The following is a 15,247-nucleotide window of genomic DNA, read 5'->3' as shown; positions in this document are numbered from 1 at the left end:
TAAGTATATGGGTTGGGGGGAACTATTATTACTGAGCGGGGGGGGGGGCTTATTACTGAGGTGGGCTTGTTACTGAGGGGGGCTTTTTACTGAGGGGGGGCTTATTACTGAGGGGGGCTTATTATTGTGGGGGGCTTACTACTGAGAGGGGGCTTATTATTATTATTATTACTGAGGGGGGCTTATTATTATTATTAATGAGGGGGGCTTATTACTGAGGGGGGCTTATTATTATTATTAATGAGGGGGGCTTATTACTGAGGAGGGGCTTATTATTACTGAGGAGGGGCTTATTATTATTACTGAGGGGGGCTTATTATTATGAGGGGGGGTTTATTATTTCTGAGTGGGGCTTATTATTACTAGGGGGGGCTTATTATTACGAGGGGGGGTTTATTATTTCTGAGTGGGGCTTATTATTACTAGGGGGGCTTATTATTACTGAGGGGGGCTTATTCTTATAACTGATGGGGGCTTATTATTATTACTGAGGGGGGGTTAACATTGCTGTGGGGGTATTACTACTGAGGGGGTTAATATTACTAATTGGGCCACTGTGGGGCTCGTTATTTTTACTGGGGCCACTATCAGGGTCACTATTAGGGCTCGTTCACACGGGTGTAATTGTATTTTGGCAGCAAAAATACGCTGCGTATTTGCTCAATCGAAAATCGCTTATGCCTGAATATTTGCATTCGCAAAAAGGAACGCAGATGGGCCCCCAGAGATGGTGCGCAAATATGCAGTGAATACAGAGGTTTCCTGCGCATTCACCACGTATTTGCGCGGCCCATTCACTTTAATGGCCTATTGTAGTACGTAGTACGCAACAAAATAGGTCGTACTGTCTTAGGCCCCCTGCACACGGGTGGAAATACCGCTGCGGGATTTCCCGCAGAATTTCCGCCCGTGGAAGCTGCCATAGGATTGCGTTAGAAAACGCAATCCTATGCAGACGGACGCGATTTGCCTGCGCAAAATCTCGCGCGGAAAACAAATCACGGTATGCTCCATTTCTCCTAGAGGCCCGTACAGAAATGTCACTCCCCAGCCGCTGGCTCTGCTCTGCGCATGCGCCGGCTGGCCGACAGATCACAGAGCCAGAGCCGCGGGAGCAGGTGAGTGCCGCGCTGGTCCCTGCAGGGGCTCAGGTCAGGATCCGACCCGGCTGTCTGCAGGTGGCCTTACAATCGGCCCTTTGAAGGTCACCATAAGCCTGATATGGCCCTCGGTGAAAATGAGTTTGACACCCCTGGTCTAGAAGAAAGCAGGTTTCATCACCAACACAGAAGGGGGTTCTTTACTGTAAGAGCAGTGAGACTGTGGAACTCTCTGCCTAGAATGCTATATTATTACAGGATATAGACATTAAATAACCAGCGGGATTGTTGATTTGGTCTTGGGGTCAGGTAGAACTCAAACGTTGATCCAGGGATTATTCTGACTGCCATCACGGAGTCGGGAAGGAATTTTTTCCTCCAAATGAGCTAAATTGGTATTAGCATCGTTGTTTTTTTTTGCCTTCCTCTGGATCAACAAGGAGGGGGGGTTGAAACAGGCTGAACTAGATGGACATTGTCTTCATTCAGCCTAACATACTATGTTACTATGTTTAGCTGGTCTTCACTCAGGCCGACTCAGACAGTATGGGGGGGGGGGGATGACCGATCATTCATATGATTGTTTGTCCCTTAGTTTCATCACTGCTAGCAGCAGCACATGTCCGCTGTAAACGTGGGATTTGCTGCAAGCGTTGATTTTTGGTGCTACATGAAAGATTCAGCATCATCTGCTCATTTAAGAGGCTCTAGAGGGCTGATCATTCCTGAAGCTCATGCAGATGAATAGCAGGGTGATCAGTGTGGAGAACAGAAGATGGCGCTAGTGGAGAAAGAAGTCAAGTGCGGACCACCTGACCGCCCGCTACACAAGCAAGGAGGGGTTCATTCCCAGCAGCAGAGACATGGTGGGTATATGGGGTATTATTTTTGAGAGGGGACATTGGGGGTGTTATTTCCAAACAGGGGCAGTATTTTTAATCAGGGGCATTGTTTCTAAAAGGAGTATTAGTAGTGAATGGGGACAAAAGGGACTGTATTACTGAGTGGAGGCAAAAGGGAGATTTATTACTGAGGGGGGGCATAAAGAAGGCATTATTGTTAAGTGGAGCCTGCTGGGGGCACAAAAATGGGGACAGTAGTACTGTGTAGAGTCTCACAGGTGGCATTATTACTATCTTGGGTATAATAGAAGGGGGGAATATGTAAAGGTGTAGATAACGTAGGAAGGATGTTGGAAAAGCAAGGAGCACAAGATGTCTGTGTGTCAAATTTTGCAAAGACAAGTTGTGGCCGGGAGAAGTCGTCATGGTGGTCTGGGCTGGAAACAGAAGAAAAGGGAAAATAAACCATTCCAGTCAAAGAGGATGTCACCAGTGATCACTGGATATAATGATACTGTAATCACTTATACAGTCTGAACAGCACCTGTGTAAAGCTGATATGTGGCGCAGAGTGTAAGCTCTCGCCTACGACCTGAAGGTTTCAAGTTCAATCGCCGCATGACTCAGGTAGCCGGCTCAAGGTTGTCTCAGCCTTCTATCCTTCTAAGGTCGGTAAAATGAGAATCCAGCTTGGTGGGGGGTAATAATTACCTGAAAGTGCTGCAGAATAAGTTGGCGCTATACAAATACCAAGATTTATTTATTTACACGGTGACTTTATGTGCAATTGCACATTTACTGCAGCATGTGTCGTGACACACTACAAAAAGGCCCACTGAGATTCTGTCATCCAAGAGCCCACATGAACCTGGCCCTGAGCCCAGAAATACATTATGACCTGTTACATCTCCTCCCTTCTACTCAGGTTGCATGATAGTCTAATCTTCACAGCCACATTATTAAGGACTGCAGCCACCCACCGTTGTAGGACATCTGAGCGGGGTGCTCTGAGTAAAATCCAAAACGTCCGTCTTCTGGCCAAGAGGCTCCAACTGCAGAAAAATCAGGTGTCATTAATGGAGGATGAGAACTCTCAATGATGGGCATAAAGTCCACCATGAGGAACATGAACATTAAATGACAAAATAGCCATGAAGGATCTAAGGAGACACAATACTTTCTGGCCCCCATCTACAGGCCTCTCACCGGCCGAGCCAGAAGCCTGCTGCACACCGATGAGGGGCAAAACATTGCTGGAGAAGACTGACTGCCTCATATTCCCAGTCATTGTTACAAGGCTGGTTAAAAGGTCAGAGATTGGCTTGCAGGATTGCTGCCTTGCAATAGGTGGCGCTGCAGAGGCATTGTCCCATACTTCTATTCGCATGAGCCTACTGAATACATTGTGCTGTAAAACACTATACGGCAATGGTGAAAGCTCCACGAGAGGATGTAACATCTATATACTTTTTACTTTAAACATTTTTTCCATTTTTCAAATCTGTTTCCATTTCTCGATTGTAGATTTTTTTTAATTCTATTGTCCGTACATGACTATGGGGGCGGCCATCTTGCCTGAGCTGCAGTTACCAGTTTCAGAGATTTGCTTTACAGCAGCCTCATGATCCTTTCATACAATGGAAAGGAGGGGACCCTTTGACTTCTATGGTAGGATGTTGTGGGCATGCTCTGTGACTTGTGCAGGGAGGAGGATGTGAGCAGTGACATCACCTTTTGTGATTGGTGGATTCTGAGTTATTTATATAGGTGTCTCCTCTCAGTGTAATCCTGCCTGTGAGGATAATGAGATGATGGCTAAGAAGCATTCACTACAGAACAGGGAGTGTCAGACTAGTATTAGGCTTAGTGATCAGTGTGCAGGGAGGGAAGGAGGTGAGCTGTGACTATTGTGAATGGTGGCTCCTGTGTTATTTATATAGGTGTCCTCTCAGTGTAACCCTGCCTGTGAGGATAATGAGATGATGGCTGAGAAGCTTTCTCTACAGAACAGGAAGTTTCAGACTGGTATTAGGCTTAGTGGTCAGTGTGTAGGGAGGGGAGGAGGTGAGCTGTGACTATTGTGAATGGTGGACCCTGTGTTATCTATATACAGATGTCACCTCAGGGTAATCTTGCCTGTGAGGATAATGAGATGACGGCTGAGAAGTGTCAGACTAGTATTAGGCTTAGCGGTCAGTGTGGGAACTGCAGGATTTTTGGATTTAAAAAGAAAAATTTTATGTATACAAGAGGTAATTTTCTGCTGACACATTCACTTTAACTAGTATAGGCTCTGTAGTTAACAAATGTTCCTCTTTGGGTTTTTTTTTTACATCATGTCATCACAGGCAGGATCCACCATCCACAATAGGTGATGTCACAGCTCACCTCCTCCCCTCTCTGCACGGTCACATAGCATGTCCACAACACTCTCCCACAGAAGTCAATGGGCCCATTTCTGTCTACTGTGTCTATGGCTGATGTAAAGCATATCAATGCAACAAAGGCAAGTGGTCTGCCCCCAGAGTACAAACAATAGAATAAAAAAAATCTACAATCAGAAAATAGAAATATATTATTAAAATGTAAAACAATATTTCCCTGTCCGGTTTTAATCAATCATACATTCCCTTTAAAAATGCCAGAAAAAACGCCACTGACCCAAAACACAGTAAATGCCCCAAATTGTTCTAGTTTCTACTATATTTTACTTTTTATCTGGTGCTTTAGATTATAATCCGTATGGGGGGTCTTTATAAACCTACTTGTACCAGAATTCTGTCATTTTTTTCACCGTATTTGCCCCCTTTTTAAAAAGTGGGTGGGGCTTAATGGAAGGGGCGGAGTCACCCATGGCTCAACAAATTTACTATAAGTTTTGCCAGACACCGCTGTAACCTATAGGTCTGATTTGCTCCAGCTCATGCTGGTGTAGATTTGACTTTTGGCCCACAGATAGCCAGAGATGCAACAAGTGTGAATGTTGTAAAGGACTGCACCATGTTGTTCCACAGCATCCTGGCGAGCTGAGAATGGGCCTTCTGGCTCATGTGGAAGCAGTCCGGCGCAAGATAAGTAATATCCGGGACTCCGTTCTGAAAAATATGGAAAACATGATGAATAATGAAGGAAATGAACTGAATTCTATCATTATGCGATTGGAAGGCCCAGGAGGACGCCCCCTAGTGTACAGCCTGCAAAGTCCACTAACTGCAACGAAGTATACAGCTTTCAGATAACACCTGCTCCATCCCTCACAGCTTACAGATCAGTGCAGTAATGGGATGAGTCATGTGATTGGCTGCATCTTGTGAACAGAGCAGTGCGGCACTGTAAAGCAAGATGAATTAGAATGCATACAAGGTACCCTGGGGACTCCAATACTACAAACAGCTCATGAAGCAAAGAAGAGGCGTTGGCACATGGTCTGAATACAAATACAATATGGATTACCGAGAGCTGTGGAATTTTTGGATGCCGGAACAACGGCTGGAGGACCACCGTGAAGTTCTCATTGGTGTCGTATCTTCCGGAATCAATGAATTGTTGGAGACTTTGCTGCAAAGGGCAAAAAATGAATGGTCAGGAAAGGGCTGAGAGCTTTACTTCTTTAGGCCCTGTCGTATCTACCTGAGCAGTTCTGTCGCCAGTCTCTAGGGGGCGATGTCACTACAGATCACTATTAGACACTATTGGGGTCCATTGTACATTGAATGGAACTTTATTAGAGACTGCATTTAGTAGCATGTTGGACCTCTTTTAGCCTTGAGGACCATAGCAATTTGTTGTGGTGTTCACCAAGAAGACCCTCCCCTCACCATTACTGCACCTCTACCAGCCTGACAGGAAGGGGTCAGCGATTCATGCTGCTTGCACCAAATTCTGACCTCCTATCAGCAACAGAAATCTGGACCCATCTGACCAGGGGATGTTTTTCCGCTGCTCAGTGATACAAGTTTTGTGCTCTTTTGCCCGCTGGAGTCTTTCTGTTTCTCTTAGACACAATGGCGTGGAAACTGGTCGTCTGCTGTTATATCATCCGTGCGGAGGAACGGCGAGTTGTGCGTTCGGACACGTTAGTTGGAGCTCCCGTGTTGTATTCAGCTGACTGTGCAGCCTGTTGGTCAGAAGGATTCCTGACATCCTCCTCCGACCCCTTTCAGTAATGAGTTGTTTCTGTCCATACTATTGCAAATTTTTTTCCTTGATTGCGCTATTCTCAGTATACTCTCCACACCGTTACACAATAACCCCCTCGCGGTTGGCAGTGAGACCCCGACTAATCTAGCACCGATGACCGGCCTCGTTGGAAGTCGCTCCGATCGCTGGATTTTCCATCTAATGTGGATTCACACTGAAACTGATCCACGGAAAACTTGTCACGTGATTTTATGCTCCGGGGTCATGGGGAGAATTGTCATTAAAGGAAGCGCCAATCATGAGAGGGCCGGGGGGCTTTAATAAAGGGGTAGGAGCTCTAATAAGGCTAATTTCACACCGGCGTGTGTGATATCAGGCCATGAAACCCAACCCAATACCCCCCTCACCAACATGCGATGTCCCCACGGATTGAAGGCGTTTTTGTGTTAAAAACACCTCGCATCACTTCAGGGAAGTAGTGATCTTCTGATCGCAGGGTGTTCTCCATTGTTTTTAATGGGAAGCCTTGCATCATATCGCACTCTCATGCACCTTGCATGCTATATGATGCAAACAATTGGCGACGCATTCTGAGGGAACACTTAAAGTTAGGACATGCCGCGATTTTTTCCCGCATCACATCGCTCATATTCATGCGAGATTTGTGCATCTCCCAATGCACAAATATCGCACGATTTTCTCAGCCGTGTGAAAGCAGCCTTAGGCTAACACACGGGCGAGCGTGATACGGGACTGTGAATCCCGCCCCCATATCGCGCTCGCCATCCATGTGAAAGCCCCAAGGATACGAGGCGTTTTCACGTGACCATTCGTGTAGGTCATTAATAGTCAGCGACATTCTAATACCTGATAGGCGTTGTTGGTCCTCTTCATATCTTCGAGCTCTTGAGTATCCGCCTGGACGTCCAGCAGGCAGGAACACATCATGCTGGGAAGAGACACGAGCAATGAGGGACACAGACTGACATCCATGTATATGGCTGCATTAACCTGGGACTATGGTGGGGTTTTATCTGGGCTGGACTTACAACTCTTTGTTGCCGACTCCCCATTTTCTGTAACAATGTAACTATTTATGGACACAATCAAAATCCTGGAGGTGTTTGTTGTGGATGCCGAAACAGATGGGAGGGCTGACTTCCCACTGAGGGACGCCATCTCCGGGCACGGCCATAATAGTGAGGGGCGCAGCGCACCTGCGGATGTACTACCTGGTCAGTATAGTAGGACAGCGCACACGGTCATCCAGTACGACTTCTCTCAGAGGGATAATGTCCATCACCTCCACCAGATTGACGAAAGCTCTGGGAACCTGACAAAGGAAAGAGGATTACACAACTTTGGGCCAGTTTCATACGAGCGTAGTGCAGGCACATTTATTTGGATTAGTGTCCTCCTGACCCAACTAGGGGTCTCACAACCACAACTCACAGCATTATCGAGGTACTGAATGTAAACTCATTTTCTGACATGCCATAAAGGGGGCCGCCAGAATTCAGGCGTTCAGGATTAGTTGCAGATTTTCTGTGTGGATTGTGTGGCAGAGGAGCCACTGCAGTGTCGAATTTGTACCACTAGGGGGCCATGTTTCAAAGAGGTGTGAGGCATTCAATAGTGGCTCTCGGTCCAAACGGAGAGACAAGCTATTCAAAAGACCTGTGGAGCTGTACAGTAGTGATTGTCTCGTACAACAGGGTAGGAGACTCACCCTGTGCTGGTATATGGCATGTGAAGTTTTGGGTGCTAGACCTGACTAGTAGATAAGAGTTGTTCTTAATATTTAGTAAGAGGCCAGATGGCCAGGTTTTGTTTTGCACTGTGTGATATTTTGCTGTGAAAAGCTTAGAGGAGCCAGATTAAGGAGGAATGTCAGCGTGAGAGTGAAATTTACTTTGTGTGCCAACCATCGTATGCAGAAAGATGGCAATCCCTGTGAGTAAGTAATTCCTCAGATGTCACAATATGCAATGGGAATGGTGAAGCTGCAGAAAAAATCTACAGCAAAAACTAGAATTTTGAGACTTTTGCTCTTGCAACGCCCGCAGTAAGATGGCAGGCAAGTGTGAGCATCGAGTGATGGGAAAAACCCACAATGTCAGCATAGGACTTCCAGCCTCAGCGATCTCAATGCCAGGACTTATACATACTGGACAAAGAGAGCCACGCAATTCGTATCCGCGAGTGTAAGGAAAAATGGAAAGTTCATGCCTTTCAATGCGTGTGTTTTGCCGCGGCCCCCCTGCGTGGATGGCGATTGTGGATTCCACATTTAGAATCCGTCCATGTGATACCCCCTTAAGGGAGTGAGGGGTTGCAGAGTGCAGAAGAGAGAGGATACGCCGTGAGTGCTTTCAGAGAAAGGACATGGAACCGCCCTATGAGCACACTGAGGGCACCAGTACAGAGAGGGACTGTTCCTGTACTGAGCCGCCCCCCTGAGCGCCGTTCAGCCGCTCACCTGGTCCTACTCGTTCATTGGCCCGAAAGTACAACATTCGAGTTTTCGTGCTAACTAAAAAAGTAGTTTGAGCATCATCTCTGTCTCAAGGTATATTTGGGCGATGAACCTCTGCCTCATCGGAGACGGTGCCGATCATCTGAGCCCCGATGCAGCTCTGCCCTCTCAGTTGTGATTATTAGTTGTAGCTGAACAGCAACGTAAAGGCTTCTACAGACTTCTACGCATCCGTCTTCAGCTGACGGACCTCTGGATATGTGTGTCATGTAGTTTACAGCTTTTCCAGTCGACACCGACCTGATTGTGCAGAATATCGAGCGCCCGCCGGATGTTGTTGGTGTACGTTGCTGGTGAGAACACGTTCTGAAGGGGAAAGAACAGAGGATGTTCGTTACAATCTGAGACACAATCTGCACTGAAGAAGTATTCACGCCAACTTGAAAACTCCCCCCACTTATCTATGGCACACTGGCATATTATCAGTCTGTCCATGTACTTACACGGACGCCGCGATGGCCCCATTAGAGCCTAGGAGGCGATGCACGTGGATGCTTTCTCACATGGACCAATGGTCTGCATGAAAAAACTCAGCATGTTCTGTTTCTGTCCACTGGAAGGACGTGCCAATGCGTGTGACTTGCGGTTGCGCTAGTGCGTCACTAGTCTTACTGTTTGATTATTCACATCTTTATCCTTCATCCCTTTGCAAAATTCATCATTTGACCTCCAGTTCTAGAGGCGCAGAAGGGGTGGAGTTAACTCTTTAAAAGGGGTTGTACCAAAATTATAAGTTACCGCTATCCATCGGATAGGGTGTCAGGGAAAATTTCTAAGTACAGCACCAATCAGGCCCACTCCACTTGCCCCGCTGCCGGCGGTAAAGAAGAAAACACCACACATCGAGGTCTGGTATAGTTCCTCACACGGGGACATGACTGCGCTGCGCCCTTTATTACAGATTACATGAGATCTTATACCCTTTGGTCTCATCACTAGAAATGGGTGATGGGCTCATTGGCTCAAATTCACAGCATAACCATATATGGGAAGTCCGGATTTCCGGCCTGAGACAGTGAAAGTTCAGATGCATAGTTGAACGGTCTTCATCTTGATAAGGCGCCTCTGGCTTATATACAGAAAATCACGTATTCAATTAACTCCAGTGTAAAGAATCACCCACTCAATTCTAAGAAAGCGGCTAAGCATTCATTCTCCATATCTCTTTTCGCCTCCACTTTAACCTTCATCTTTCATCTAGTTTCTTTGGACATTCTTTCTCTGTTTGCCTTGCAAAGCATCTTGGCATATCTGATATAAGGCGAAGTATTAAAGAGGTTGTCCCGCGAAACAAAGTTGGGGTAAGCACTTCTGTATGGCCATATTAATGCACTTTGTAATGTACATCGTGCATTAATTATGAGCCATACAGAAGTTATTCACTTACCTGCTCCGTTGCTAGCGTCCTCGTCTCCATGGTGCCGTCTAATTTTCAGCGTCTAATCGCCGGATTAGACGCGCTTGCGCAGTCCGGTCTTCTCCGTTTTGAATGGGGCTGCTCGTGCTGGAGAGCTGCCCTCGTAGCTCCGCCCCGTCATGTGTGCCGATTCCAGCCAATCAGGAGGCTGGAATCGGCAATGGAACGCACAGAGCCCACGGTGCACCATGGGAGAAGACCTGCGGTCCACCGAGGGTGAAGATCCCGGCGGCCATCTTCGCAAGGTAAGTAAGAAGTCACCGGAGCGAGGGGATTCGGGTAAGTACTGTGCGGTTTTTTTTTTAAGCCCCTGCATCGGGTTTGTCTCGCGCCGAACGGGGGGGCTATTGACAAAAAAAAACAACCCGTTTCGGCGCGGGACAACCCCTTTAAGTTTTTCATAGAGTTAGTACATATGAGAATAAAGTTAGTATACATATAAAAAGAAAGGCACATAACTATATCTATATAAATGTATATATTCCAGTGTTTTCTTTTCTACCTACAAGGATATATATGTATCCTTCTCAAGGGAATAACTTCGTGATCGGTGCGGGTCTCACTGCTGAGCCGATCTCCAGAACACAATTCCCATGTCCCGTTCTGCCTGACACTGCAGGGGTCACATCTCCATGATGTTAGCATGAAGGGAGTGCTGGCCGAGTAAGCGCAGTCAGCCCTCCATTTATCTCAATGGGGTTGATAGAAATACCCAAGCAGGTGCCGCTCAGGTATCTCGGCAGTCCCATTGAAAGTGAATGGAGCGCTTGTGCAACTGCTGCTTCATCCCGTCACCTTCTCACTGCAGAGGGTGCAGTAAGGAGGATAAGCGACACGGGACCCCTGTTTGAGATCGTCGGGAGTCTCAGTGGTGAGATCCCCACTGATCAGCAAGTTGCTCCTTATCCTGTGGATAGGAAATAACTTGTAATTTTGGTACAACCCCTTTAAGGGCTTATTCACACGTCCGTATATCGGCCGGGTTTTCATGCCCAGCCGATATTCGGTGTCCCTTTCTGCACGGGGAGGAGGGGGGTTGGGCTGGGAGCAGTGCACTGAACTCCCACGCCCTCTCCGCCCCTCGCCACTGTTTGCAATGGGAGGTTCGGGACAGGGGCGGAGCTATGGTCCAGACAATTAAATAAGCCCTAAGGACCATAATTCTCTGACCTCGTTTTGTGTAATGTTTACTATGCTGGTCTTGATATTCAGGTGTGCCAGAGTGAAATGTGCCTAAGAGGTGTGTGACTCTTCATAAAATAGACACATCTGCCTGGAGCGCCAGACAGTCACATCTTGTAAATTATAGTGCAAATCTACGCCGGTTTAGACCACCCTTATCTAATTAGCAGAAGGCTAGCCCTCCATAAAGCCCTCCTGTGGCAACTGCCCATATTTCATGACCCTGACACAACGTCATCTATAATAGATTGTTACATTGTTACCATCTTGTATTCCTAACAATGAGCAGTATCACTAAACTCTATTGGATACACAGATATCCCGACTTACACTGTCTGTACAGGAAGCGCACAGGTCGTTGGCTCCGATAAAAATGGTAATCACCTTCCAGTCATCTTCAAAATTAATTGTCTGCGAAATATGGAAGATTTTTTTAACATCATCATATTAAAATTCTTCTATCTTCATTTACAGATTATTTACTCAATTATCCCTTGTCTGTTCATAATAATATTTAAAGGGCAACTCCACCCAAAACTGAAGATTCCTGTTACGTGTGCTGCTGGGATCTGTAGTTCTAAGCTTCCTAGCAGCACAGCTACAGGTAGTTGAGGGTTAATTGATTGAGCTGGCTGGGTGTGGTACTTCCTGCTAGCCAATTCCCTGGGTCTGTGCTCACATATAAACCCTACTCCTGCCAGTCTGTCTGGGTTCCAGAGTGAGCAGTCATCAATTTGTGGCTGTTGCTAGTAGGTCTCTCTGCTTCCCTCTAGACGGTTTGGACACCTGTAGTCCTGGTCTGCAGCACATGCAGCTCCCCTTTCCTTCCCCCTGTACAGCTGCGGCCTCCAAACATCTTATGTCTTTCTCTGTGTGTCAGATGGTGGCTCCCTGACACTGCTCCCTATGTCAGCTTGGTGGCTGACTGTCTATCCCCCCTGTATAAGGACACTTGGACTTGCTGTGACTTTCATCTTTGTGAAGTGTGCACTGGTTCATGGCTTTCATAAGGCCCATTTACACGTAACGATTATCGCTCAAAATTTGTTCAAGCAAATTTGAGTTATAATCGTTCAGTGTAAATGCACAAAAATCGCTGACTATTTGTTTGCGGTTTGTTAAGCTGACTTTTCAGTTAGCTTAAAAAAACCTCGTTGGCTTGCTGGCTTTTTGTTCTGTGTAAATGCTCCCCGCTCAGCGAGAAGCAGAAGAGAAGCCCGCGATCCAACGGCTTTCTGTGTAAGCGCTTTGCAGTGATGTCGGCACTCGTGCAGTCGTTTGAATGACTGTCGGCCCGTGTAAAAGGTCCATTAGTCTACAGCCAATGATGGATCGCCTCTCCCTTTTCTTGACAGACACTGACGCTGAGCATTGTGAACCACCCTCCCTCCCTGTGCAGACTCTGCTATGGGTTCTCTGCTCTGTAAATAAATACACAACCTTTGTGATCTACCCCCTGCAGACTGCCTTGTTTGTCCTTTCTCTCCCAAGTACAGCAAGTATAAACTACCCTTTCTAAAGACTTGGATACTCCCCTCCCTCTCTTCTTTCTGATATGCCATATACAACCTTCTACCCCTTCTCTGCTGCTATCTCAAACATTGAGAGGAGGGAAGAGGAGAACCACAATCTAACATAGTCAGGAGCCGTGTGCTGTCTAATCTGTGTCAGACTCAGCAATACAGCCAGCTATGTGAAGGAGTTGCAACAGACTTTGCAGCAGCAGAGACATTCTGTCCTTGTGTGACACCAGCCCACTGTCTGCCATGGTTTCTTTCTTCTCTGTAAACAAACACAGTCTTTCTGATTCACTCTCTGCAGACTGCCTTATTTGTGTATTTCCTTCCTATCTACAGCATGTGTAATCTGCCCTCCTTGAAGACTTGGATGCTCACTTCTCTCTGATAAGCCAGGTACAACTTCCTACCTCTCCCTGCTGCTATCTCAAACACTGAGAGGAGGGAGGGGAAGAGCTCTGTCACATCTACGTCAGATTCAGCAGGACAACCAGCTGGGTGGAGGATCTGCACTCAGTCTGCAGCAGCAAAACAATAGGAAATTTTAAATGAACTATTTAGAAAGTTGCCTAATTGTGCATTTAAGAAGAAACTAAACAATTGAAAATTAAGTGTAAAGCTGTCCATAGCTTAAGGTTGCTTCATCTTTGCCTCTGACAGCTGTAGCTCTAGTTATACCCTACATACATTATGCAGTACCGCACCTTGTCTTGCTTCATTTGGTTGACCAAAGCTTGCGCCTGGGTGGGCATATCACTGCAAAGCAAAAATATATATATATTATTTGTGTAGTCATATTCTTAGTTTGCCTCCATTTATATCATTCTGGTAACTAGGAATAATGTTCTTTATTTGTCTTACAGCGATCTTAAGATAAACAGGGTGTCTCAGTAAATGTTGTGACAGGGCAAATAGTGAGCTAGCTTCACCGCATTGCTGATACTGTCGAGCTCTCAAATTCATGTAATTTAAAGCGTACCTGAGTTTTTAACACGTTTTACAATACACCAGGCTCTCCTTACTCGCTGCCTGCACCCTGTTTCATGTCTGTCAGTTATGACTTTGAGGTGGTCTTCCCCAGTTTTCTGTTGTTTTGCTGTTTGCAATCCACTTTTAGGGAGAGGGCATGTAGCAAGCCTAGCATTCTGCCAGTAGTTCACTGTCCTGCACTTCCTTTCCTTTACTTTCAATACTGCACTGCACTGTCTCTGGTCCAATCAGCAGGGAGGCAGTATCTGAATGCCTGCCCCTCTGCTTTCTCTGGATGATTCAGGCATATTTTGGCCAAATGGTTAGTAAACCCACTAAAATGTGTAACAGAAGGAGAGGCAGAGCTTGTGGAGATCCTTATCACTATGTCTGCAGCCTGTGAGTGCAGATGAGTCGCCTGTGAAGATAACTTCTCCCCCTGTTGTTATGGAAACATCCCTGTGTCCTTGTTACTACAAAAGCTCTGTATCTAGCGACGGAGAGTGGATTGCAGAGAAGCTGAAAGGGAGACCCCTAGTGGCAGCCATTTCAAATGTGATTTACAGTGGTGAAACAACAACATTTTTAATGCAAGTATATTACAGAAATGATGAGCCTAACACAAACTAGTAGATGGGAAAAATGTTGTCTGAAAAGTTAGTGCCCCTTTAAAGCCCTGCTTTTTTCTGCTGGGTGATGGGCTTGTTTTCTGCCCCACAAGGAATTCAATCAAATTTCCCTGCTGCCTATTTAAGCCAGCGCCTCCCTAGGAAAGGAGCAGGTTATAGTCTTAGGACTTGCTTGGTTCCTGCTGCTAGTTTGGACTTTTCATTATCCTCAGTTATAAGCCTGCTCATTTTGTTCCTCTGGGCCTGGTCATTAGTCGGCTATTACTCCACCTATGTATCCTGGTGGGATCACCCTTTTAGGGGCGGGTGCTCTGCTGCCATGGTGGAGGGGTTGGTGCTGTGACAAGTAGTATGCAATGCCATACATGAATGCGGAGTTTTGCCATATCGTAATAACTGTTGTGCCTTTCTGTGTTTCATCCACATTTGCCAGAAATTGTTAAAAATACGCAGATTATCCAAGAATGTTACAGATGTTTATCAACCGACTTATCTGAAGCTTCAGGCCGACAGGACACATTTCTGTACTGCGCCAGAAACCTCCCAAAACAGCAATAGTAATGCAGAGGCGACAGTTTTGACTTTCTTTGAGCGTAATCCAGCGTCCAACACCCAGGCAGCTGTGTGACAAACCAGTTTTCCCAAAATCCAAAGTGCATCAAATTTTGAAACTGAACAACCTTCTTCTGTGTCATAAAACTCGCAGCAGCAACTCCATCATGGAGATACGAGATGGCATTATTTACTGTGAAGGTGGAACAGGATCCGGATTTTACAACCTTCATCATATGGACTGAGGAGTCCAGGTTCAACCGAAATGGGGTATTCAACATATTTGGGAAGATGGAGCCCATAGACCGTTAAGGTATGGGCAACAGCTAATTGGCCTTATCCTTTAGGAGGAAAACCTCAACG

General features: G+C 46.3%; 1 protein-coding gene across 1 annotated transcript in view; it reads right to left on the bottom strand.

Annotated features, from left to right (window-relative positions):
• PLB1 (phospholipase B1) overlaps positions 1-15,247 on the bottom strand; it is a 108,977-nt gene that overhangs the window by 30,383 nt on the left and 63,347 nt on the right. Inside the window, exons 35-42 of the mRNA XM_066594451.1 lie at positions 13,439-13,490; positions 11,548-11,628; positions 8,859-8,924; positions 7,315-7,415; positions 6,950-7,031; positions 5,396-5,500; positions 4,942-5,037; positions 2,923-2,994 (exon numbers count right to left, since the gene is read on the bottom strand). Coding sequence (XP_066450548.1) covers positions 2,923-2,994; positions 4,942-5,037; positions 5,396-5,500; positions 6,950-7,031; positions 7,315-7,415; positions 8,859-8,924; positions 11,548-11,628; positions 13,439-13,490 — 655 coding nt within the window. The remainder of the gene's footprint in view (positions 1-2,922; positions 2,995-4,941; positions 5,038-5,395; positions 5,501-6,949; positions 7,032-7,314; positions 7,416-8,858; positions 8,925-11,547; positions 11,629-13,438; positions 13,491-15,247) is intronic.

The sequence above is a fragment of the Eleutherodactylus coqui genome, chromosome 3 (assembly GCF_035609145.1).
Source record: "Eleutherodactylus coqui strain aEleCoq1 chromosome 3, aEleCoq1.hap1, whole genome shotgun sequence".
In the NCBI taxonomy this organism is placed as follows: domain Eukaryota; kingdom Metazoa; phylum Chordata; class Amphibia; order Anura; family Eleutherodactylidae; genus Eleutherodactylus; species Eleutherodactylus coqui.
The sequence above is the reverse complement of the archived record's forward strand: the minus strand, read 5'-3'. Positions and strand labels throughout refer to the sequence as shown.